Source organism: Tamandua tetradactyla, chromosome 2, assembly GCF_023851605.1.
Source record: "Tamandua tetradactyla isolate mTamTet1 chromosome 2, mTamTet1.pri, whole genome shotgun sequence".
NCBI classification, from domain to species: domain Eukaryota; kingdom Metazoa; phylum Chordata; class Mammalia; order Pilosa; family Myrmecophagidae; genus Tamandua; species Tamandua tetradactyla.
The window spans coordinates 82,081,654-82,109,120 of NC_135328.1; the positions used below are offsets into that span (position 1 = coordinate 82,081,654).

General features: G+C 38.0%; 1 protein-coding gene and 1 pseudogene across 3 annotated transcripts in view; both read left to right on the forward strand.

Moving 5' to 3' along the window:
- Positions 1-1,260: 1,260 nt before the first annotated feature.
- On the forward strand, positions 1,261-1,719 carry LOC143660961 (large ribosomal subunit protein eL22 pseudogene; annotated as a pseudogene).
- Positions 1,720-3,816: 2,097 nt separating this feature from the next.
- The window catches only part of TTC39B (tetratricopeptide repeat domain 39B), a 310,342-nt gene continuing 286,691 nt past the window's right edge, over positions 3,817-27,467 (forward strand). Inside the window, exons 1-2 of one of the 3 annotated variants that reach the window (XM_077148146.1) lie at positions 3,817-3,970; positions 4,056-4,173. In XM_077148146.1, the coding sequence (XP_077004261.1) occupies positions 4,103-4,173 (71 nt within the window). In that variant the 5' untranslated portion in view covers positions 3,817-3,970; positions 4,056-4,102. Of the gene's footprint in view, positions 4,174-27,467 lie in introns of all 3 variants that reach the window. The other 2 variants (XM_077148141.1, XM_077148148.1) reach the window with 2 other exon arrangements.

The following is a 27,467-nucleotide window of genomic DNA, read 5'->3' on the forward strand; positions in this document are numbered from 1 at the left end:
TCCAGAATTCAACCATTTCTTATGACCTTAAGAGCTACCACTGCATTCCATGTCACATGTCACCTCCTATCTGGATTACGGCAATAGCCTATTTGCCACTCTCTTGTCTTCCACTCTTGCCTCCCTCTAGTTTCTTCTCAACATAGCAGTCCATTTTATTTTTGTCCCAGGATCCCATCCAGGATGCCACGTTATATTTAGTTCTCATGTCCCTTACGCTTCTCTGGGCTATGACAATTTCTCAGACTTTCTTTGCTTTTGATGACTTTGGTAGATTTTAGGAATACTGTTAGGTATTTTCTAGACTATCCCTCAATTGGGATTCTCCTGATGATTTTTTTCATCGGGTTATGGGTTCTTGGGAGGATATCAACATGACCCATCACTGATAATGTTAATTTGTCACCTGGTCAAGGTTGTGTTTGTCAGGTTTCTCCATTATGTTACTTTATCTCTCTTTCCATGCCTTTTGGAAACAAGTCACTATACTCAAAGAAGGGCTAGAGGCAGTGGATTGAACTCTAGCTCCTGGAGAGGGAAGTAGACAGATAAAATATTTGGAATTTTATAAGGGAGATTTTATCTCTTCATTTATTTACCTATTCAATCTTATATTTATATCAGTATGGACCCATAGATATTTATTTTATACCCTTTATATATATATAATATATATATATATAATACATATTTTATAATCCAATATTACTTTGTTTATTTTGTTGCTCAAATTGTTCGAGCTTTGTGCATTGGGAGCTTTTTTCAGATTGGTTCCTGAATCCCTTTAACACATCCATCCATCCTTTTGTGTTTTGAATACTGCCTTGCTTTTTGTCATTACAAAATGCCCCTTGATTGTCTTGTACTTTCCTGCCCACTCCTAGAATCAGCCATTTCTCCAGTAGCCCTAGTTCCTTTTATTTGAGAATGATGCTATAGTTTTTTTTTTAAATTAGATTAGCCTTTATTACAAGCCTCCCCAAAGTGCATATTTTTGAGAAAGAGTGGTACAATAAAACAGAGTACTCTGGAATTCTTTTTATTGTTGTTACTCTTTAGATACTTTTCAAATTTTGAAACCTCTAGCAAACAATGCAAACAATAAAGGTATAGTTTGATTATGTCTTTTTGCTCTAAAGAAAAGCCATTCTTTTTCCACATATGCTTAAAGGTTAATAATAAATAATTTTTCAATGAGAAACACATGCACTCCTATAATTAGAAAACTTTCATGGTCTTATTAAAAATTCCAGTCTTTCTGCCTCCGCTGCCACCATGGCGCCCGTGAAAAAGCTTGTAGTGAAGGGGGGCAAAAAAAAGAAGCCGGCTCTGAAGTTCACCCTCGACTGCACCCACCCCGTAGAAGATGGAATCATGGATGCTGCCAATTTTGAGCAGTTTCTTCAAGAAAGAATCAAAGTTAATGGAAAAGCTGGTAATCTCGGTGGAGGGGTCGTAACCATTGAAAGGAGCAAGAGCAAGATTACTGTAACCTCAGAGGTGCCTTTTTCCAAAAGGTATTTGAAATATCTCACCAAAAATTATTTGAAGAAGAATAATCTACGTGATTGGTTGCGCGTAGTTGCTAACAGCAAGGAAAGCTATGAATTACGCTACTTCCAGATCAACCAGGATGAAGAGGAGGAGGAAGATGAGGATTGAAACTGCTTTTCCTGGAATGTTTTATATAAATCCTTGAATAAAACTTGGGAACCAAAATGGTGGTGATCCTTGTTACTCTGTGCTGTGGATTGAGCAGAAAACTGGAAATCATAGTAAAAGGGCTTCACTTGGGTTGCCACACTTAATTGTAATAAGAATTTTTTTTCCTTGAAAATTTCTGTTCTAGTAGTCTTACCAGATAGAAAGGCTGCTCGAAGGGAACCGATGATGCTCCATTGAACCAGGTAGAAGGTGGTGTGGAGTGTCGGCTTCAGGCAGTCACTATTTTATTTTAAAAGTATGACCATACAATTTATCTAGTGCTTTTCTCAAAGGGCAAGTTCCAGGCAGATTCCTAATTGAAAGCAAAACTAATGGTTTCTGTCTGAAGTTCTTGTAGTGAGAAAATGGCAGCGTCAGTTTTAAAAATGCAGGTTTCTGGGCATTGGTCTTTTTCTAAATTACAAATTACTCTTAATATACTATTAAGTATGTTAAACCTTTTTCTTCCTATAGCAATAAGATTCGGTCTTTTAGAATGGCTACCTATTCTCCTATTCAGAAAAGGGTTTAGAGAATGATTATCAAAGTCCTAGGTTTTAAATTAAATTTGTGTTCAAAAATGAATTGGTAAATAATCACTTTCTGTGAGTCCTGGCTTTGTAACAACGGGAGATGAGATCCTGCCCTTGCAGATGTGGAGGGCTGATTGTCTCAAAGTAATGTGGATTCTTTGGTGCTGAGAGTTTAGGAATCTTTTCATTGAGGGTGGGGCATGGAAGAGAAGTTATTGGGAAACAATTCATGCTTAGGACCGTCGAAAGAAATTTTGAGATTCCAGGAAATAGTTGCTTCCACACCATTTAAGCCATGACTGGTTTTAATGTCAAAAATGATGCTGCAAATTAATGTAAAGAACCAAACTGAAAGTGTTCCTGCAAGGCATTGGGGGAAAAAAAACATGTCTTGTTCCCTTAGGATTTTGTTGCCTCATATTCCAGAGACAACAAAAGTGGTTATTAATGAGGCTGTAATGATATCATTGCTGGCAGAAAAATGCCTAAGGGTGGCCTTGAAAAGAGACCCTGATGCCTTGTGTTGCCCATTTAAAAACTTGGAAACAATTCTGCAAAAATGTCTTCATTGTTCTATAATCATGGTGCATAAAATTCATGTTTCTAAAGAGCTCGCTACAGCTAATTTCCACACCTGAGCTTCTTGTGATCCGCTAGTTGCATAGCCGGAAATTTAATGTGCCAGTCCAACATTGGCTCCAGTTTGACATTCGGTACTCCTTGGATTGAATTGAATATGTTGAAGCTTTGCAATTTCATTTGCGGTAAAGGCTCTAGCATTTTCTATTTCTATGCAAATTTCTTGAAGCAGAATTGTTTGCACATTGCTCCTCTGCCCTGGCAGGAGTCGGGATTGTCTTTCAAACTTAACTGAGGCATCAGTTGCTCTAGAGGGTCTGTGTGACTGTCCCTTGCCCTGACTATTAACTCTGAAGTTTGTGATTTGGGTCGGCAAATGTTGCTTGTTTGTTGCATTGATGTTCCTATGTAGCAGTTCCTAGTTTGGTTGTAAAAAAAAATTAACCCTGGACTGAAATTAGCTTATTAGTTTTTTAAAACTGAATTTTCCCAGATTTAAAAACTTGTAATAAAATTGAAGCACATTGGTTTTTCTAAAAAAAAAACAAAATTCCAGCAAAGTTTGACATTTTATAAGTTTTTGAAAAAGAAAATCACTCATAATCTCATTATTTCTAATACAACTTTCATTTTGGCATTTTCCTTCCTGGTCTTGACAACATACAATTATTGTTAATTTCCAGGCAAACTTAATTCTCTTTTTCTTTACATGCTTTATTCCAAATTTTCTTTTTATACAATTATCAGTTGTATAATCTCACTATCATTTAATAATCTCATTCACAGGAATTTATCACATGAAGAAAGTTCAACAGAAGAGAAAATTACTCTATAACAACATTTATGGGAGCCTTATATAAAAGAATAAAATGATAAATATAGGACTGACCATTAGCAGTAAAACATGGCCAATGAACCGGATAGAATATGATGTCAGCACTTACAACAGTTGCTGAACAATGAACATTCTAATCATGATTCTATGGTGAGGTCAAGGGTCTTTAAGGCTTTCAGAGTAGATCAGCTTCTCAGTGCTGCCTCCTGTGCTTTGTCTTACAGCTTATAGTGGGTTGGATTGTGTCCCCCAAGAAGATATGTCCTAACTCCCAATCCTTGTGAATGTGATTTTATTTGGAAGTATGGTCTTCGTAGATGTAAGCCAGTTAAGCTAAGGTCACACTGGATTAGGAGGGGTGTTTCATCCAATGACTGCTGTCTTTATATGGAATTTCGACACAGAGACACAAGAAAGAAGGCATGTGACTTCGAAGACAGAAATTGAAGTGATGCGAGCTACAAGCCAAGGAAAACCAAGGAACAGCAAGGATTGCTGGCAACCACCAGAAGCTACGAAAAGGTAAGGAAGGAGCCTTCAGAGAAATAACACCTTGATTTCAGACTTCTAGTCTCTAGAACTGCCACAGATTAAATTTCTGTTGTTTTAAGACACCTTTGTGGTAATTCTGTAATTGGTTTTTGTAAGTAAAGTTCTATTGGAATATCGTCACATTCATTTGCTTACATATTATCTATGGCTGTTGGTCCATTACAATGACCAAGCAGAGAAATTTTAACAGAGATTGCATGGCCTACATAGCCTAAAATATTTACTATATGTCCTTTTATAGAAAAAAATTGAGGGTCTCTTTTCTAGACCAGAGAGTTGTTGTTCCTACTTCTATAAGGATACAGAGAGGTGTAGTGGAATTACAAAACATGAACTAAAGGGTTTGGGGGATCCAATACTAGGAATTAATGCAGCTTTTTCTTTTGTAGCTTTTTGACTTCTTTGTGCATGTCTCCTCCATCTCTCCCCCCTCTATCAGTTAGTTCTTTCTGCCAAATACTGGAAAATAGTAGACTGGTCAATTGTGGGGGGAAATTTCCCCTTCTGATTGGGTTGGGGGGAGAGATTTGTAATAAAGAACAATCTAATTGGAGCTAGAGCCTCCTAGGATGGTAAAGAGAGCCATTTATATGGGCATGTAAGCCAAGTCCAGGGAAAAATCCAGTACTTTCTCAGAACAGTTATTATTTTGCAAAAGGCCAGATTAATGTCATTTGCAGGAATAATATTCTTTCCTTGTGTGCAATTAGACTATTGCAGCTGAGAAAGAAACTGCTGATTTAGAAAGGTGTGCCTTGCGTTTTAGGTTCTTTTTTTATTTTCCCCCACAACCCAGAAGTCATTGGGGTTCTTTTTTTTTCTCCTATTTTTTTTTATTATGATCATTCTGTTCTACATATATAATCAGTAATTCATAATATCATCACATAGTTGCATATTCATCATCATGATCATTTCTTAGAACATTTGCATCAATTCAGAAAAAGAAATAAAAAGACAACAGAAAAAATTTATACATACCATACCTCTTACCCCCCCTTTCATTGATCACTAGCATTTCCATCTAAATTTACTTTAACATTTGTTCCCCTTATTATTTATTTTTATTCCATTTGTTTTACTTGTCTGTTGATAAGGTAGATAAAAGGAGCATAAGACACAAGGTTTTCACAATCACACAGTCACATTGTGAAAGCTGTATCAGCAAACAATCATCTTTAAGAAACATGGCTACTAGAACACAGCTCTATGTCTTCAGGCAGTTCCCTCCAGCCTCTCCATTACATCTTGACTAACAAGGTGATATCTATTTAATGTGTAAAAATAACCTCCAGGATAACTTCTCTTCTGGAATCTCTCTGCCATTGACACTTTATTTTGTCTCATTTCACTCTTTCCCCTTTTGGTCTAGAAGGTTTTCTCAATCCCTTGATGCTGAGTCTTGGCTCATTCTAGGATTTCTGTCCCACATTGCCAGGGAGGTCCACACCCCTGGGAGTCATGTCCCACGTAGACAGGGGGAGGGCAGTGAGTTTGCTTGTTGTGTTGGCTGGAGAGAGAGGCCACATCTGAGCAACAAAAGAGGTTCTCTTGGGGTGACTCTTAGGCCTAATTTTAAGTAGGCTTGACCTATCCTTTGTGGGGTTAAGTTTCATATGAACAAACCTCAAGAGTGGGGGCTCAGCCTATTGCTTTGGTTGTTCCCACTGCTTGTGAGAATATCAAGAATTCTTCACTTGGGGAAGTTGAGTTTTCCCTCTTTCTCACCATTACCCAAAGGGGATTTTGCAAATACTTTTTTATTCACTGTTCAGATCACTCTGGGATTTACTGGGGCATCACTCTGGACAAACCAACAAAATCTCATGCCCTACTCAAGGTTCCATGTATTTATGGTGTTCAATTAAGCTGTCTACATAAGTTATATTAGGAACTGCACTAGTCAAAATATAAATTTTGTACCAAATAAACATTTTTGCTTTAGTCTCACACATAGGTTAAAATTTTAAAATATTAATTATCATCTATTTTCAACACCGTGCAATAATGACATTCCTATGTTCTTCCTCATGCAAAAACATTTTTAAAATTTGTACATTTATTCACTATCATTATACACTCTAGGCATTCCTAGATTATATCATCTCAGTCTTTATCGTCTATCTCTCTTTCTGATTTCATTTGTGTCCCCAGTCCTCCTCCCTCTATCATTCTCACATTCAGCTTCATTCAGTGTTTTAACATAATTGTATTACAGTTAGGTAGTATTGTGCTATCCATTTCTGAGTTTTTACATTCAGTCCTGGTGCACAGTCTGTATCCCTTCAGCTCCAATTACTCAATATCTGACCCTATTTCTATCTCCTGATGACCTTTGTTACCAACGAAATTCTCCAGGTTTATTCACCAATGTCAGTTCATATCAGTGAGACCATACAGTATTTGTCCTTTTGTTTCTGGCTAATCTCACTCAGCATAATGTCCTTAATGTCCATCCATGTCATTACATACTTCATAACTTTATTCTGTCTTATGGCTGCATAATATTCCATCGTATGTATATACCAGTTTGCTTAGCCACTTGTCTGTTGATGACATTTTGGCTGTTTCCATCTCTTGGTAATTGTAAATAATGCTGCTATAAACATTGGCATGCAAATGTCCATTTGTGTCCTGTATTAGTTAGGGTTCTCTAGAGAAACAGAATCAACAGGGAACACTTGCAAATATAAAATTTATGAAAGTGTCTCACGTGACCGTAGGAATGCAGAGTCCAAAATCCACAGGGCAGGCTGCGAAGCTGATGACTCCAATGGATGGCCTGGATGAACTCCACAGGAGAGGCTCACCAGCCAAAGCAGGAATAGAACCTGTCTCCTCTGAGTCCTCCTTAAAAGGCTTCCCATGATTGGATTTAGCATCACTAATTGCAGAAGACACTCTCCTTTGGCTGATTACAAATGGAATCAGCTGTGGATGTAGGTGACGTGATCATGACTTGATCCTATGAAATGTCCTCATTGCAATAGACAGGCCAGCGCTTGCCCAATCAGATGAACAGGTACCATAACTTGGCCAAGTTGACACTTGTCCCTAACCATGACATGTCCCTTCCCTCATGTCCTCTGAGTAGATACCTAGCAATGGTATTGCTGAATCATATGGCAATTCTATATTTAGCTTTTTGAGGAAGTGCCAAACTGCCTTCCACAGTGGTTGTACCATTTGACATTCCCACCAACAGTGGATAAGTGTGCCTCTTTCTCCACATCCTCTCCAGCACTTGTCATTTTGTTTTATTGATAATGGCCATTCTGGTGGGTGTGAGATGATATACCATTGTGGTTTTGATTTGTATTTCTCTAATAGCCAGGGAAGTTGAGCATCTCTTCATATGCCTTTTGGCCATTTGTATTTCCTCTTCTAAGAACTGTCTGTTCAAGTCTTTTGCCCATTTTGTAATTGGGTTGTCTGTCTTCTTGTTGTTGAGTTGAACAATCTCTATATATATATTTGGATACTAGACCTTTATCTGATATATTGTTCCCTTAGGTTCATTTTTTTTAATTAAAATAAAATTACAAGAAAGAAATACAAACATTGCTAATATATGTTCATATTCCGTTCTACATATACAATCAGTAATTCACAATACCATCACATAGCTGCACATTCACCATCATGATCATCCCCCAGAACATCCACACCAATTCAGAAAAAGAAATAAAAAGACAACAGAAAAATAAAAAGAAAACAGAAAAAAAATTATGCACACCACACCCCCACCCCTCCCCCTCACCGATCACCAGCATTTCAAACTAAATTTATTTTAACATTTGTTCCCACATTGCCTATTCCTATTCCATATGTTCTACTTGTCTGTTGACAGGGTAGATAAAAGGAGCATCAGACACAGGGCTTCTACAACCACACAGCCACAATGCGAAAGCCACATCATCATACAACCATCACCAAGAAACATGGCTACTGGAACACAGCTCTACACCTCTAGGCAGTTCCCTCCAGCCTCTCTACTACATCTTGGATAACAAGTTGATATCTACTTAATGCATAAGAATAACCTCCAGGATAATCTCCCAACTCTGTCTGGAATCTCTCAGCCATTGACACTTTGTCTCATTTCACTCCTCCCCCTCTTGGTCGAGAAGCCCTCTCAATCCCTTGATGCTGTGTCTCAGCTCATTCTAGAGTTTTTCTTAATCTCTTGATGCTGAGTCCCAGCTCATTCTGGGGTCTCTGTCCCACACCACCAGGAAGGTCCACACCACTGGGAGTCATGTCCCACATAGACAGGGGGAGGGTGGTGAGTTTGCTTGTTGTATTGGCTGGAGAGAGAGGCCATATCTGAGCAGCAAAAGAGGCTCTCTTGGGGGTGACTCATAGGCCCAATTTTTTTTTTGTGTGTGTTTCTTTTTTATTTTATAGTATAACATATAGACAAAGCAAAAAAAGAAAAACAATGGTTTTCAAAGCACTCTTCAACAAGTAGTCACAAGATAGATCCCAAACTTTGTCATGGGCTACCACACCATCATCTCAGATTTTTCCTTCTAGCTGCTCCAGAATATAGGAGGCTAGAAGAAATATATATCTATTTTTTTTTTTTTGAAATTTAAATCTTTTTTTTTTATTAATTAAAAAAAGAATTAACAAAACAATTAGAAATCATTCCAATCTACATGTACAATCAGTAATTCTTAATAACATCACATAGTTGCATATTCATCATTTCTTAGTACATTTGCATCGATTTAGAAAAAGAAATAAAAAGACAACAGAATAAGAATTAAAACAATAATAGAAAGAAAAAAAACAAAAAAAAAAAAACAAAAAACCTATACCTCACATGCAGCTTCATTCAGTGTTTTAACATAATTGCATTACAATTGGGTAGTATTGTGCTGTCCATTTCTGAGTTTTTATATCCAGTCCCGTTGTACAGTCTGTATCCCTTCATCTCCAATTATCCCTTCTCTTTTTTTTTTTTTTTAATTAACGGAAAAAAAGAAATTAACCCAACATTTAGAGATCATACCATTCTACACATGCAATCATTAATTCTTAACATCATCACATAGATGCATGATCATCATTTCTTAGTACATTTGCATTGGTTTAGAAGAACTAGCAACATAACCGAAAAAGATATAGAATGTTAATATAGAGAAAAAAATAAAAGTAATAATAGTAAAATCAAAACAAAACAAAACAAAACAAAACAAAAACCTATAGCTCAGATGCAGCTTCATTCAGTGTTTTAACATGATTACTTTACAATTAGGTATTATTGTGCTGTCCATTTTTGAGTTTTTGTATCTAGTCCTGTTGCACAGTCTTTATCCCTTCAGCTTCAATTACCCATTGTCTTACCCTGTTTCTAACTCCTGCTGAACTCTGTTACCAATGACATATTTCAAGTTTATTCTCGAATGTCCGTTCACATCAGTGGGACCATACAGTATTTGTCCTTTAGTTTTTGGCTGGATTCACTCAGCATAATATTCTCTAGGTCCATCCATGTTATTACATGGTTCATAAGTTTATCTTGTCTTAAAGCTGCATAATATTCCATCGTATGTATATACCACAGTTTGTTTAGCCACTCTTCTGTTGATGGAGATTTTGGCTGTTTCCATCTCTTTGCAATTGTAAATAATGCTGCTATAAACATTGGTGTGCAAATGTCCGTTTGTGTCTTTGCCCTTAAGTCCTTTGAGTAGATACCTAGCAATGGTATTGCTGGGTCGTATGGCAATTCTATATTCAGCTTTTTGAGGAACCGCCAAACTGCCTTCCACAGTGGTTGCACCCTTTGACATTCCCACCAACAGTGGATAAGTGTGCCTCTTTCTCCGCATCCTCTCCAGCACTTGTCATTTTCTGTTTTGTTGATAATGGCCATTCTGGTGGGTGTGAGATGATATCTCATTGTGGTTTTGACTTGCATTTCTCTAATGGCCAGGGACATTGAGCATCTCTTCATGTGCCTCTTGGCCATCCGTATTTCCTCTTCTGAGAGGTGTCTGTTCAAGTCTTTTTCCCATTTTGTAATTGGGTTGGCTGTCTTTTTGTTGTTGAGATGAACAATCTCTTTATAAATTCTGGATACTAGACCTTTATCTGATATATCATTTCCAAATATTGTCTCCCATTGTGAAGGCTGTCTTTCTACTTTCTTGATGAAGTTCTTTGATGCACAAAAGTGTTTAATTTTGAGGAGTTCCCATTTATTTATTTCCTTCTTCAGTGCTCTTGCTTTAGGTTTAAGGTCCATAAAACCACCTCCAGTTGTAAGATCCATAAGATATCTCCCAACATTTTCCTCTAACTGTTTTATGGTCTTAGACCTAATGTTTAGATCTTTGATCCATTTTGAGTTAACTTTTGTATAGGGTGTGAGAGATGGGTCTTCTTTCATTCTTTTGCATATGGATATCCAGTTCTCTAGGCACCATTTATTGAAGAGACTGCTCTGTCCCAGGTGAGTTGGCTTGACTGCCTTATCAAAGATCAAATGTCCATAGATGAGAGGGTCTCTCATAGGCCCAATTTTAAGCAGGCTTGACCCATCCTTTGTAGGGTTAAGCTTCATATGAAGAAACCCCAAGACTAGGGGCTCAGCCTATAGCTTTGGCTGTCTACACTGCTCATGAGAATATCAAGAATTCAACTTGGAGAGGTTGAATTTTCCCCCGTTCCCACGACTCCCCGAAGGGGACCTCACAAATACTTTTCTACTCACTGATCAAATCACTCTGGGATTCATCGGGGAATCACTCTGGACAAACCAACAAAATCTCATGTCTGGGGAATGGTGAGAGTAGGGAGAAATTCAACTTCCCCAAGTTGAATTCTTGATATTCTCACAGGCAGTGTGGACAACAAAAGCTATAGGCTGAGCCCCCAGTCTTGGGGTTTGTTCACATGAAACTTAACCCCACAAAGGATAGGTCAAGTCTACTTAAAATTTAGGCCTAACAGTCACCCCCAAGAGAGCCTCTTTTGTTGCTCAGATGTGGCCTCTCTCTCCAGCCAACATGACGAGCAGTCTCACCACCCTCCCCCTTTCTGCGTGGGACATGACTCCCAGGGGTGTGGACCTTCCTGGCAATGTGGGACAAAGATCCTGGAATGAGCTGAGACTCAGCATCAAAGGACTGAGAAAAAACCCTAGAATGAGCTGAGAATTAACATTAAGGGATTGAGAGAAACTTCTCGACCAAAACGGGGAAGAGTAAACTGAGACAAAGTGTCAATGGCTGAGAGATTCCAAACAGAGTCAAGAGGTTATCCTGGAGGTTATTCTTATGCATTAAGTAGATATCACCTCGTTGTTCAAGATGTAGTGGAGAGGCTGGAGGGAATTGCCTGAAAATGTAGTGCTGTGTTCCAGTAGCCATGTTTCTTGATGATGATTGAACAAGGATATAGCTTTCACAATGAGACTCTGTGAATGTGAAAACCTTATGTCTGATGCTCCTTTTAGCTACTATATCAACAGAAGAGTAGAACATATGGAATAAAAATAAATAATAGGGGGAACAAATGTTAAAATAAATTCAGTTTGAAATGCTAGTGGTAAATGAAAGCGAGGGGTAAGGGGTATGGTATGTATAGTCTTTTTTTTCTCTATTATTTTATTTCTTTTTCTGTTGTCTTTTTATTTCTTTTTCTAAATCAATGCAAATGTACTAAGAAATGATGAATATGCAACTATGTGATGATATTAAGAATTACTGATTGTATATGTAGAATGGAATGATATCTCAATGTTTTGTTTATTAATTTTTTAATTAATAAAAAAAGTTAAAAAAAAAATCTCATGTCCTACCCAAGATTCCATGCACTTATGTTGTTCAACCAACTATCTACATAAGTTATATGAGGAGATGAACTAGTCAAAATAAAATATAAATTTTGTACCAAATAAACATCTTTTGCCTCTTTCTCACACATAAGCTGAAATTTTAAAATATTAATTACCATCTATTTTCAGCACCCTTTTTTCCATATATTTTCTTTTTCTTGCTGGATTTCAGATATTCCATCCTCCAGTTCACCAATCCTATGTTCTGTCTCTCGAAATCTACCATTGTAGGTTTCCATTGTTTTTTTCATCTCTTCTACCATGCCTTTCATTCCCATGACTTCTGTGATTTTTTTCAGACTTTTGATTTCTTCTTTTTGTTCTTTCCTTGCCTTCTTTATATCCTCCCTCAATTCATTGATTTGGTCTTTGATGAGGTTTTCCATGTCTGTTCGTATATTCTGAATTAATTGTTTCAGCTCCTGTATCTCATTTGAATGGTTGGTTTGTTCCTTTGACTGGGCCATATCTTCAATTTTCCTGGTGTGATTTGTTATTTTTTGCTGGCATCTAGGCATTTAATTACCTTAATTAGTTTATTCTGGAGATTGCTTTCACTTCTTTTATCTAGAGTTTTCTTGTTGGATGAGTTTGTTGTCTATCTGTTCTTTGACATTCAGTTTAGCTGTATCTGGACCTCTAGCTTAAGTTTTGTTTAGCAGAGAATTTTTTGGTTCTTGTTTTCTTGTTTCTTGCCCTGCTTGTATGGTGCCTTCCCCTCCAACACACTTAGGAGGGTCTACTTAGGTATTATAGACCCCAACCGGATTTTCCCAGACCAAACTGGCCTCCTATCATGAGGAAAGAGTCACCTGCATCAGTTTTCCCTGAGGGTGAGACCCAGCAGGTTGAAAGACTTTCCTGTGAAGGCTCTGGGCTCTGTTTTTCTTATCCTGCCCTGTGTGTGGCGCTTGTCTGCCTGCAGGTCCCACCAGCATAAGATGATGCAGTACCTCTAACTTTGGCAGACTCTCCCTGCTGGGGGTGTGGTGGAGACAGAGGAGAGGTTGTAGGCTGATTTTAATGGCTTCAAATGACCAAGCCCTGGTGTCTGAATTCCTTGAGGGAGGGATTCCACCTGAGTTGGGCTTCACCCCTTCCCTCGGGAAGGCACAGTCTCCAGACAAGCCCTCAAACGGCTTGTTTCTGCCTATGCCTGGGGCAGCTGCAGCCTGAGAAGCCCTGGTGCTATATCCAAAGGCAGTCAAGCCTTTGTAAAACACAGCCACACAAAAACCTCTGTTTCCTTCTTTTTTTTTTTTTTCCTTTTTCTGTCTGCCCTGCCTCCTTGGCACCAGGGCAAAAATGAGCGACCTCTGCCTTGACAAAGTTCACCTGAGCTGGGGGCCTATTTTTAGTAGTCAGAATTTGTTAATTAATTCCACAATTGGCATTGTGGAATTCCACAACTGCAGCTCTAAAGAGGGGCTACCTTAACTGCAGGGGGCTTGAAGAAGATGGGAGAAGGGAGTATTTAAGCAGGCCTCCTTTCTTTTGAATACCTAGCCCAGAAAACTTTCCCTGCTGTGGTAGGATAAAGAATAAAGTCTAACGGTTACACCCCTTTGTGGTAAATGTCTGTGCCTCTCTCCCAGAACAGAGTGTGCCTGGTCAGGGAAGAGTGAGCAGCAAAGATTCCCAGGGAGGAACAGTGAGAGCTACCCTGTCACCTTGTGGAACTCCAGCCTTGAGAGGACAGGAGACACACTTGCAGTATCAGGGCAGAGTCTCCAAGCATCAGAGTCAAGCAGAAAAGGGCAGAAAAGGAGAGATCTGAATTTTGCCCTGCATACTTCATATTCATATGCTGCCTAATGGTTCCTGAGAGGATGGCCAGATTTAGCAAATAAAAATACAGGACACCCAGTGTTTCAGTTTGCTAAAGCTGCCAAATGCAATGTGCCAGAAATGGATTGGTCTTTTCTTTTTCTTCTTTTTTTTTTTTTTTGGCATGGGCAGGCACTGGGAATCGAACCTGGGTGTCCAGCAAGGCAGGTGAGAACTCTGCCTGCTGGGTCACTGTGGCCCAGCCTGGATTGGCTTTTATAAAGGGGATTTATTAAGGTACACAAGTTACAATTCTAAGGCTATAAAAATGTCCAAATTAAGGCACCAACAAGAGGATAACTTCTAGGAGGAAGGACAGCATCTGGGTTCTTCTATCACATGGAAAGGCACATGGTGACATCCGCTGGCCTCCTGGCTTGTTTCAAAATGGCTCTCTCAGCTCCTGTGGGTTCTTCTGGCTTCTGCAGGGAGGCTTCTTTTCTTCATCTCCAAACATCTGTGTCTTGGTTTCATCTTTCTGCTCTCCAAGCATCTGAATTCTTTGCTCACTGTGTTGACTCTGAACTCTTTCTCTCTCCATGAGCTCTTTGAAGGACTCCAGTAAATTAACTGAGACCCATCTCGATTGGGTGGGGGTCACATCTCCATCTAATCAAAAGGTCCCACCCACCATTGGGTGGGTCACATTTCCTCAGAAACAGCCTAATCACAAAGTTGCACCCGAACAATAGGTCTGCCCCACAGATTGGATTTGGAATAAAAGAACATGGCTTTTCTGGGGTACATAACAGTTTCAAACCAGCACAGCCAGTTAAATTTGAAAATCAGATAAACAATGAAGAACTTTTTAGCATAAGTATGTCCAATGCACTAACTGGGAGATGCTTATAAGAAAAATTTATTTGTTGCTTTTATGAAATTCAAATTTAACTACCTTGTGTTTTATTTGGCAACCCTGTCTCTGGACCACTATGTATCTCATAACCTTACAGATAAACTCACAGAGCTAAAAGAAACTTCTCTCTACATCTCCTGAGAGAAAGCACAAAAACCAGAGACAGAAAAGGAGAGGATACGATTGGCCCAGCTCCTCTACTTTTGGGAAAAGTCCTTTGTACCATACTGGGCTATTGGTCAGCATTCAGATGGCCGTGTCCTATTCCCACCCTTGGTCTAATGAGCTGTGGCCTTAGTGATAGGTTGTTGTGGGGTAAAGGATCCCCTACAGAGTTTCATAGAGAGGAGGGGCTACCAGCAACTAGGCATTTAATATGTCTAGTACACATCTACCAGCAGTTTCCCTCTCTCGCCAGTCCTCTTCCTGTCCCCTTTCTCTGCCAAAGCCCAGAAGAGGATCCCTTTTTTAGTTGCCCTTACCTCAGGTCACTTCTGGCCCCTCTTCTGCCTTAGTCTTAAGACTTCCCAGACGTAAATCTTATGTTTTGGGGCCCACTTATCTGACCGCTGACATTCACCTCCAGATCCAATCAGGTTGACCTTCTTCAGAAGCTTCTCTTTCTGTGCCTTGTTAATAACAGTCTATCTATCTAGAACATGAGGACTATTTTAATCTGTTCATCCAAATCATTCAAGGTTCAACTCATATCACTCAGCTCTATGAAAAATACTGCTTTTTCTCAATTATATTTTCTTTCATGTGAAGAAATTTTATGCTTTTCAGATGGCATGGCATGTCTAGGAGGGGATTATTGTTCTTCTGGTAAAGACAAGTCCACTGAGTTTGGGAAGAATGAAAAAAATAATAATAACCAAACCTATCTAATGACATTCATGGGCCCACAGCCTTGGAAAAGTCAGGACTTTTTAATCTTGTATCTTAAACTCTTCAAAAGGGAGGCTTCTAAAGTTCTAAATTTCAGAGGATTTATTTTATTGGAAGATAACTTTACACTACGCAGGATGCATTAGTTAGGGTTCTCTGGAGAAACAGAATTAATTAGGTCTGAAATGGAGAAGGTTCATATGGATGCAAGCAACAGAAACTGACCTTTCATCACTTAGGTAAAAATTAGATTTATTGTGGAAGAGCTGAACGTCAGATCTCAGGAAGGATGGTAACAGTGTCAGACCTTTGGAAAGAGGAAGAGTTTGTGGGCTCACTTGCCAATTGACACGGAGAAGGACAGGTTCAACCTGCCTTACTCCCCACAAAGTGTACTGATGAAAACACCCACTTATTTCATTTTCTTTCAACTACTGATGCTTGTTTTTTTTCTAGTTGATATTATTTGACCTTGAATCCAATTTGTACGACTGAAAAAGGGGTGGACACTAGCACTGATTTTGTGCATAATGTGCTTTAGACATAGGGCTAGACATCTCATAAGAATTATTGCATTTTCAATCCTCAAAATAGCTCTTTAAGTGAAGGATTAAACCTCTTTTTAGAGATGAATTAATTTAGGCCAAGGGAGTATAGTAACTTGAACACAATTCTCTCAGACCCCAGTGCTCTTATTTTCCTCTTTACAGCACCCCCTAGATCTTCCTGGATCTTTCCATACGCACACTGGGGCTCATAGCACCCACCTTTTGATAGGCTACTTGACAATCATGGTGTCATGAACAATGGAATGCACTTGGAGTCTAGAAACCTCAACTCTGAGCTCTGCTGCACCACTAATTAGTTCATGGCTCAGTTTCCTCATCTATAAAGCGTACGGTTTGAATTAGCTGCCATTTGGCTATTTTATTGCTCTAAAAACACTATGCCTCTGTTTTTTTAGCCTTCGAGGCAATTAGAGATCACTTTTGCTGTAAAGAACTTTAATTTGCTCTGGAAATATATGTCATAGCATTGCCACATTTTGTTAGCCTCTTTATTCCTTTTCTATATTTTCCATATGATATATGACACAAAAAAAGCAGAAATGAATACCAGAGTAGTCTGGTATTTCCCAGGAAAACTTTGAATTTTCTATACAATTTCTCAGGAATAATTTGCTGGATTGCCTTCTTTATTTTTATGATTGGTCTGTTAAAGTTATTTTTAAAGTTTTTAACATCGTTTTTACCATTCTACTACCACTAGTAGTAGAAACCTTTTTCCATATGAAACTTTTATTCAGAACTCCAAAATATAAACCAAATGTAATCAGATGCGATAAAGAGTTATTATATCAACAGGTGAGCAGAAGCATATAGTCTTCCATGGAGATAATTTTGAATAGGGCAATATCCCTTTACATTGTCTCAAGTATAACAGAACAGAAGAAATAATACACATCTTTTCCCCATCTGTGAGTTTAAAGACCCAGAAGATGATATAATATCCACAGAGAGATGTCTAGACAAGCATCCTCTAGTAATTAGCATAGATTCACTAGAAATAAGGTCAGGAAAGACCTTATTGACTAAGTATGGGGATGTGGTTCTTAATTTCCTTAATCACTGAATCCTCACAGACATCCCAGTGTTTCTAGAGACTGGTGTCCTTTGCCTGCTATTCTCCATACTTCCCCCCAAGTCTGCTACCTGTCCAACTTTACCTAGGTTTGTTGCCTACCTCCTTTGGAATTTGACAACAATCAGTCTCTTCCAAGCTTAGATAGATGTCCTGGACCTTGTTCCTATTTAGGCAGTAGTCAGCAGCATTCATTATACCTGATTGCCAGTTATATCCAGTTACAACACAATCAACCTATAGGCTATATTCAGAGTTTGCAGGTGGAAACAGGGTATTGTTTACCCCTACCTAGGAGGACGTGGCAAGTGAAAACCAGGGCCAGATAATGAGAATAAAACTATAGGCTGAAAAGGAATAGGTCATAGGGTGGAGAAGGATAAATAGCCAACATTAACTAGTTAGATTTACAATACACTCAGTCAGCTATAATAAGCAATTAACATGGTATATTATAGAGGCATTCATTCAAAATTTATCGTTGGAGTTTCACTGATGGTGGAGAAGTTCAGAATAATTTGTAACTTCAACATATAGAATTCATATGTATTTGAAGAGATTGTTATTTTTGTTGGTCATGTGGGCTAGACAAAAGAAGTTGATGTGTACTTTAGTAAACTTGAAATTGTTTGGATATTTTGGAATCACTCCATCTGAGTGAGAAGATACCTCATGAAGAGATTGTACCAGTTTGGGGTTGAAGCCAATCTTTTCATTCATTCATTCATTCAGCAAACAAACCCCTCCCCCCTTTTTTTATCATTACATGTTTTTTTAAAACTTTTTTATTGTATAGTATAACAAATACACAAAGCAAAGAAATAAGAAAGCAACAGTTTTCAAAGCATCTTCAACAAGAAGTTACAGGACAGATTTGAGTTTGCATGGGCTACCATACAATCCTCTCAGATTTGTCCTTCTAGTTCCTCTTGAATATAGGAGGCTAAAAGTCTTAAACACTTTTTTCCTTCCTTTTTTTGTGAAAAATAACATATATACAAAAAAGCAATAAATTTCAAAGCACAGCACCTCAATTAGCTGTAGAACATATTTCAGAGTTTGCCATGAGTTACAATTCCACAATTTTATGTTTTTACTTCTAACTGCCCTAAGATATTAGAGGCTAAAAGAGATATCAGACGGGCCACGGTGGCTCAACAGGTAAGAACACTTGCCTGCCATGCCCGAGGACCCGGGTTTGATTCCTGGTGCCTGCCCATGTAAAAAATAATAATAATAATAAAAAAAAATATATATATATAAAAGAGATATCAATTTAATGATTCAGCATTCATATTCATTTGATAGATTTTGTTAAATCCTATCTTCACTTTATGACTCCACCATCACATTTGATCTTTCCCCTCCCTCTTGTTAGGGGTGTTTGGGCTATGGCCATTCTAAATTTTTGATATTGGAAGGGTCTGTCACTAATATGGGATAGGGAAATGGAACTATCTGATGTTCTGGAGAGGCTGGGCCCTCTAGGTTTCAGGACTTACCTGGACCAGGGACCCTTCTGGAGGTTGTAGGTTTCTGGAAAGTTACACTAGGGCGTAGAACCCTTGTAGAATCTTATATATTGCCCTAGGAGTTCTTTAGTATTGGCTGGAATGGTCTTAGTTGGGGTTTGGCAGGTCATGATATATAGCAAGGTCTAACTGAAACCTGTGTAAGAGCAACATCCAGAGTGGCCTCTTGACTCTACTTGAACTCTCTCTGCCACTGATACCTTATTAGTTATACTTCTTTACCCCATTTTGGTCAGGATGGGATTATCGATCCCACAGTGCCAGGGCCAGATTCATCCCTGGGAGTCATCTCCCACATTGCCAGGGAGACTTTCACCTCTGGATGTCATGTCCCATATAGTGGGGAAGGCAATGATTTCATTTGCAGAGTTGGGCTTAGAGAGACTAAGGCCACATCTGAGCAACAACAGAGATCCTCCAGAAGTAACCCTTAGGCATACCTATAGTTAGTCTAAGATTCTCCACTAGCTATATAAGCTTCACAAGAGTAAGTCTCAGGATTGAGGGCATGGCCTATTGTTTGGGTGTCCCTAATGTTTGACATAGTATTAAGGGGTTCACTGATGGTAAGGTTTAATAGTTCCATATTCTTTCTCCCATCCCTCAAGGGCCAATACCTTTTGATTATCTGCTTACTATACTCTAGGATGTATCCAGGCATTACAATAATCTATACAGGATTAAAGGACCTCTTTCTTATTCTGGGCTCCCTGTGTTTCAATTGTTCAAATGAGCTATACAGATAGGTTGAGTCAGACTGTGTGCTACAGAAAATTTCAGTTCCAGATCAAATAAACCTTTCTTCCTTTGGTCTCAAAGAGTATGTGTGGCTCTAAAATATAGACATTGTCTTTCTTACCCTTGTGTTCTGAATTACTTCAACCCCATCCTGATCGACTTCATTCTTATCTCTAAATATCAGAAAATATATATATCAGCCTCTTGAAGTCCAGAAATAATAATCACCACTCTGGACTTAATGTGTCAGCTTATAATCTAGGCCCCTGTTTTATTATAAGCATTTTTTTAAAGGTGACCATACCATTTCTGTTCTTTAGTTTCTGGCTTATTTTGCCTTACCAAATACCCCACATGCTCATTTACATCGTTGCATGCCTCACAACCTTGTTCCTTTTTGTAGCAGCACAACCTTCATTCATATGTATACACCAGTCTGTACAGTCTGAGTCTGTGCATCCTTAAGCCACCTGAATTCATCGGGCATCATGTATAATGCCCAAAGTCCACAGTCCATCAACATTCTCAATTTTAGTTAATTTCATTGTTCCCAAGAGAAAGAAAATCAATAAACACATCCTCACCAAATAGGAAATCTAAACCTCCTCTTAACTCTTGTCCCTCCCCCCATTATTTACCTCTGCTGTTGCTGTGGTAGTGCTGTTGGTTTCCTTTTGAACATAGCCCATAGCAAACAATAGCAGTTTTCAACCGTACCCTGGACTTAAGCACTGTTTGTATGCAAATCATACATTTGAAGTAATTCTTGCAAGAACTAATTCATATTTCTAGTGTTAATCAGTGGGACATGTAGGTTATTTAGACAACCACTTTCTAAACAACCACTTTCAATCATGTTCATCTTCAATATGCTAATATTACTTATAGACCCACTAGAGAACTAGCCTCACTTCTATCTATTCCTTTACATTGGAGTTTAACCTCATTAGCTAACCATTCACGCATCTCCAGTGTCTATGTATCTTTAAGAATATAGGGATATTCTGTATTATAAGCCTCTGAATTTACCTTTACCATGGTCATAAAAGTGGAATCATATAGTATCTATCCTTTTGTGTCTGGCTTATTTCACTCAGCATTATGTCCTCAGGGCTCATCCATCTTGTCATGTACTTCAGGACATCATTTTGTTATACTGCTACATAATATTGCATCATATGTATGTACCATATTTTGTTGATCCACTCACCTGTTGATGAGCATTTGGTTTGTTTTCATCTTTTGGCGATTGTGAATAATGTTGCTATGAACATCGGTGTGCAAATGTCTGTGCCATTGCTTTCAGCTCTTCTGGGTATATACCAAGTAGTGCTACTGCTGGGTCATAGGGCAACTCGATATTTAGTCTCCTAAGGAACCACCAAACAGTCTTCCATAGTGCCTGAATCATTATACATCCCCACCAGCTGTGTATAAGTGCCCCCAGTCTCTCCACATCCTCTCCAACATTTGTTTAATAGTAGCCATTCTTATAGGTGTGAGGTGGTATCTCATTGTAGTCTTGATCTACATTTCCTTTATAGCCAATGACAATGAGCATCTCTTCATGTGCTTTTGAACCATCTGTATTTGCTCTTCATAGAAATGCCTGTTCATATCTTTGGCCCATTTTACAATTGGGTTGTTTGTTCTTTGGGTGTTGAGTTGTATGATTTCTTTGTATATACAGGAAATTAAACCTTTGTCCAATACGTGACTTCCAAATCTTTTCTCCTATTGAGTTGGCTGCCTCTTCACCTTTTTGACAAAGTCTTTTGAGGTGCAGAAGCATTTGATTTTGAGGAGTTCCTGTTCATCTATTTTTTCTTTGGTTACTTGTGCTCTGGGTATAAAATTTAGGAAGCTACCTCCAATTACTAGGTTTTGAAGATGTTTCCCTACATTTCCATCTAGAAACTTTATGGTGCTAGTTCTTATATTAAGGTGTTTGATCCACTTTGAGTTAATTTTTGTGTAAGGTGTAAGATAGGGGTCCTTTTTCATTCTGTTGGTTATTGATATCCAGTTCCTCCATGCCCAATTATTAAAAAGACTACTTTGTCCCCATTCAGAGGATTTGGGGGCCTTGTAAAAAATCAGTAGACCATAGATTTGGTGGTCTATTCCTGCACTCTCGATTTGATTCTATTGGTCAATGCTTCTATTTTTGTGCGAGTACCATGCTGTTTTGACCACTGTGGCTTTATAATAGGTTTTAAAGTCAGGGGGTGTTCATCCTCCCACTTTGTTCTTCTTTTTGGGGGATGCTTTTAGTTACTTGGGGTCTCTTTCCCTTCCAGATAGATTTGGTAATTAGCTTTTCTAAGTCTTCAAAGTAGGTTGTTAGAATTTTGATTGGTACTGTATGGACTCTGTAGATCAATCTGGGGAGAAGAGACATCTTAACTATATATAGCCTTCCTATCCATGAGCAGGGACCATCTTTCCACCATTTAGATCTCCTTTGATTTCTTTTAGCAATGTTATGTAGTTTTCTGTGTACAATTCCTTTACATCCCTAGTTAAGTTCATTCCTAAGTACTTGATTCTTTTAGTTGCTATTTTGAATGGAATTTTTTTCCTTGACTGACTCCTCAGTTAAGTCATTGCTTGTGTATAAAAACATTCCTGATCTTTGCACATTATTATTATTATTTTTTTTAACATGGGCAGGCACCAGGAATCGAACCCGGGTCCTCTGGCATGGCAGGCAAGCATTCTTGCCTGCTGAGCCACCGTGACCTGCCCTGCACATTAATTTTTATATCCTGCCACCTTGCTGAATTTATTGGCTTAAATATATTGCAGATTTCTCAGGATTTTCCAAATATAGTATCATGTCATCTGCAAATAATGAAAGTTTTATTTCTTTCTTTCTAATTTGAATGTCTTTTATTTCTTTGTCTTGCCTGATTGCTCTAGCTAGAACCTCTAGCACAGTGTTGAATAATAGTTGTGACAGTGGGCATCCTTGTCTCATTCCCGATCTTAGAGGGAAAGCTTTCCATCTTTCTCCATTGAGTATGATGCTGGCTATCAGTTTATCACATATGCCTTTATCATATGAGGAAGTTACCTTTGATTCTTATCTTTTGAAGTGTTTTTATCAGAAAAGTATGCTTAATTTTGTCAAATGCTTTTTCATCATTAATTGAGATGATCATGTGATTTTTTTCCTTTCGATTTTGTTAGTGTGCTGTATTACATTAATTGATTTTCTTGTATTGAATCATCTTTGCATTCCTGGTATAAATCCCACTTGGTTTTGGTGTATAATTCTTTGAATGTGTTGTTGGATTTGATTTGCTAATATTTTGTTGAGGTTTTTTGCATCTATGTTCATTAAGGAGATTGGCCTGTAGTTTTCCTGGTTTTGGTATTAAAATGATATAGCGTCATAAAATGAGTTTAGGTAGAATTCCTTTTTCATCAACTTTTTAGAAAAGTTTGAACAGGATGGTGTTAGTTCTTTTGGGGATGTTTGATAAAATTTCCCTGTGAATCTATCTGGCTCTGGGCTTTTCTTTGTAGGAAGATTTTTGATGACTGATTGAATCTCTTACATGTGACTGGTTTGTTGAGATCTTGTATTTCTTCCTGAGTCAGTGTAGTTTGTTGTGTGTCTCCAGGAATTTGTCCATTTCATCTAAGTTGTCTAGTTTGTTGGAGTATAGTTATTCATAGTATCCTCTTATGATTTCTTTTGTTTCTTCAGGATCTGTGGTAATGCACCCCTTCTCATTTCTGATTTGGGTTATTTGCATCCTCTCTCTTTTTTTCTTTGTCAGTCCTGCTAGTGACCCATCAATTTTATTGATTTTCTCAAAGAACCAACTTTAGTTTTATTGATTCTTTCTATTGTTCTTTTGTTCTTCCATTCATTCATCTCTGCTTTAATCTTTGTTATTTCTCTTCTTCTGTTTGCTTTGGGATTACTTTGCTGTTCTTCCTCAAGTTCCTCCAGGCATGTTGTTAAGTCCTCGATTTGTGCTCTTTCTTGTTTTTTTATAGGCAGGCACTGGGAATTGAACTCAGGTCTCTGGCATGTCAGGTGAGAACTCTGCCTGCTAAGCCACCATGGCCCACCCTCTTATTTTTTTAATATAGGCATTTAGAGCAAGAAATTTCCCTCTCAGCATAGTCTTTGCCACATCCCATAAATTCTGATAAGTGGTATTCTAATTTTTATTCATCTCCAGATAGCTATTGATTTCTTTAGGAATTTCTTCTTTGACCCACTGGTTGTTTAAGAGTGTGTTATTTAATCTCCATATATTTGTGAATGTTCTTGTTCTTTGGTGGTTATTGAGATCTAGCTTCATCCCATTGTGATCAGAGAAAGTGCCTTAAATATTTTCAATGTTTTTAAATTTATAAATCCCTGTTTTGTGCCCCAGCATATGATCTATTCTGGAGAATGTTCCATGAGCACTAGAGAAGAATGTATATCCCTGTGTTTTGGGGTGCAATGACCTATATATGTCTGTTAGGTCTAATTCATTTATCAAGTTATTTAATTCCTCTATTTCCTTGTTGATCTTCTGTCTGGTTGTTCTAGCTATAGAGGAGAGTGTATTGAAGTCTCCTACTGTTATTGTTGAAACATCTATCACTGCCTTCAGTTTTGCCATCGTCTGTCTCATGTATTTTGGAGCTCCTTGATTGGGAGCATAAAACATTTATAATTGTTATATGTTCTTGGTAAATTGACCCTTTAATTAGTATGTAGTGTCCTTCTTTGTCTCTTATGGTGTCTTTACACTTAGAGTCTATTTTATTCAATATTAGTATAGCTACTCCTGCTTTCTTTGGGTTACAATTTGAGTGGAAAATCTTTTCCCATCTTTCACTTTCAATCTATTTGTACCTGTGCTGGTTTGAAAGGATGTATGTACCCTAGAAAAGCAATGTTTTTGTAGAAGCCAAGAGTTTAAAGCAAGACCTACAGAATTTGTTGCAAGCTGCTGGCCTCGGGATGGCAGCGGTAAACTGTGGCGATTGTTATGTAGAGCAGTCTGGGAGAAAGAGAATGTTTACCCAAAACAGTTATGTTAAGTATGAAGAACACTGTGAGATAAGAATCTTGCTCCCTCAGGAAATGCCTGCGTATCTATTGACATCCTGTGGTATATAACTAAGATCTGGTTGAAAATAAAGTTGTCTGAAGTCTGTCTGAAGTAAACTCAAGCTTCAGACCCCCTGAGCCCGTCTGTGTCTTCCTTCCTTCCTTGCTTCCTTCCTTCCTTCCTTCCTTCCTTTTTCATCATTCCTTAATATCCTTCGAGCTCTGTTTCTACAGGAAGCAACAGTTTTAATCCTAATCCCATTTTAGGTAAAGTCAGCTGTTTCTTCTAATCCTTATTCAGTACTGTATGTTTGAAACTGCAATTAGATCTCCCTGGAGATGTGACTCAATCATGAGTGGTTGCTAAACTGGATTAGGTAGAGATATGTCTCCACCCATTTGGATGGGTCTTGATTAGTTTACTGGAATCCTATAAAACAGGAAATATTTTGGAGAAAGAGAGATTCGGAGAGAGCAGAGAATGCTGTAGCACCACAAAACAGAGAGTCCACCAGCCAGTGACCTTTGGAGATGAAGAAGGAAAACGCCTTCTGGGGAGCTTCATGAAACAGGAAGCCAGGAGAGAAAGCTAGCAGATGATGCCGTGTTCACCATGTGCCCTTCCAGCTGAGAAGCCCCGACTGTGTTCATGTGCCTTCTCACTTGAGAGAGAAACCCTGAACTTCACCGGCCTTCTTGAATTAAGGTATCTTTCCCTGGATGCCTTAGATTGGACATTTCTATAGATTTGTTTTAATTGGGACATTTTCTTGGCCTTAGAACTGTAAACTAGTAACTTATTAAATTCTCCCTTTAAAAGCCATTCCACATAGTTGCATATTCATCAATATTAAGATATTAAGAATTACTGATTATATATGGAGAATGGAATGATATCTAAATGTTTTGTTTGTTAATTTTTTTTAATTAATAAAAAAATTAAAAAATTAAAAAAAAAGCCATTCCATTTCTGGTATATTGCATTCTGGCAGCTAGCAAACTAGAACAGTATCCTTGTGTCTAAGATGAGTCTTTTGTAAGCAGCATACAGCTGGATTATAGTTCTTAATCCATTCTGCCAATCTGTATCTTTTAATTGTTAAGTTTAGTCCATTAACATTCAAATTTATTACTTAAAAGGCATTTCTTGAATCTACCATCTCATCTTTTTTATATTTTGTCAGATCTATATAGTCTTTTCCCTCTTTCTGTTTTTAGCCTTTAAATTATCCTTAATTGTATTGTTCAGTTCTGTGCCCTCCTCCAGATCTCCCTCTCCAGTCTTTTCTTTTCAACTGGCAGAACTACTTTTAGTATTCCTGTAGGGCTGGTCTGTTGTTGACAAATTTTTCAGGACTTCTTTGTCTGTGAAAACTTTAATCTCTTCCTTGCTTTTGAAGGACAATTTGGCTGGGTACAGAATTCTTAGCTGGAAGTCTTTCTCTTTCAGGATCTTAACTCTATCATACCACTGCCTTTTTACCCCCATGGTGCTAGTTGAGTACTCTGAACTCAGTGTTATTTGGTTTCCTTTGTATGCAGTAGATTTCCTCTTGCCGCTTTTAGAATTTTCTGTTTCTCTTCAACATTTGACAGATGATTAGTATGTGTCTGGGGGAAGGCCTGTTTGGATTTATTTTGTTTGGAGTTTGTTAGGCTGCTTTGACTTGCATATTTATGTCCTTTATAAGAGTTGGAGATTTTCCCCCCATTATATCCTCAACTACTTTCCCTTACCCTTTACTCCTCTCTTCTCCTTCTGGGACACCAATGACTCTTATATCTATGAACTTTGTTTTGTCTACCATTTCTCTGAGATCCAATTCAAAATTTTCCATCTTTTTTGCCCTTTGCTCTTTTGAGTGTTCAAAGTCAGTTATCCTGTCCTGTGTATCACTTATTCTTTCTTCTCTCTCTTCAAATCTGGTGTTGTGTGCCTCTAGTATGCTTTTTTTTTAATTTAAAAAAATTTTTTATTTTATTTAATTTTTTATTTTTTTGACAAAGGAATGATGTGTTTTATTAGAGCTACACAGAGAGAGGGGGCAGTGGGCACAAAGCAGCCAGATTGCTGTCATCTCTTCTGCCGGAGGGTCAGGGAGGATAACAAGATGAAACTTTAAAGGATTACTCCATGTTCTCCAGATACACAAAGGAGGGAGAATATTGCAGGTAGAGTTTTTTTTTTTTTAGCTGATATTTTTAAAACTTTTTTATGATTGTACAGTATAACATATTAACAAAGCAAAGAAATAAAAAAGCAACAGTTTTCAAAACGCTCTTCAACAGGTAATTACAGGATAGATCCCAGAGTTTGTCATGGGGTACCATACAATCTTCTCATTTTTCCTTCAACCTGCTCCAGAATATAGGAGGCTAGAGGGTTTAAATATCTTTTTATCACCACAATCAACTTTTTTCCTATTTTTTTTTTTGTGAAAAATCATATATATACAAAAAAAGTTACAAATTTCAATCTAGTACATTTTTTTATTTGGTCCACAGAGTCTTTAATTTCTGTGATATCTGTTATTTTTCTAGTTATTCTTTCAAATTCCCCTTTATACTCTTTTACTATCTTCTTGCTCTCCTTTATGTCATTTGCCATCCCACTTATTTTATTAAGTAGAGCTATATGAAGATTTTGATTAGTTGTTTCAGCATCTATGTCTCCTCTGGTGTTTTAATTTGGTTGTTAGGCAGGGCTATATCTGTCTGCATTGTGATATTTTTTAGTGATCTTCTGTTGCTTTCATTGTATGCAAATATCCTGATTGATTTACTTTGGAAGTTGATTTCTTTCAGTAGTCCAAGGCCTTGTGTTTGCAAGATGTATGTGCAGCAGGGAGCAGGGCACAGGGTGAGGCA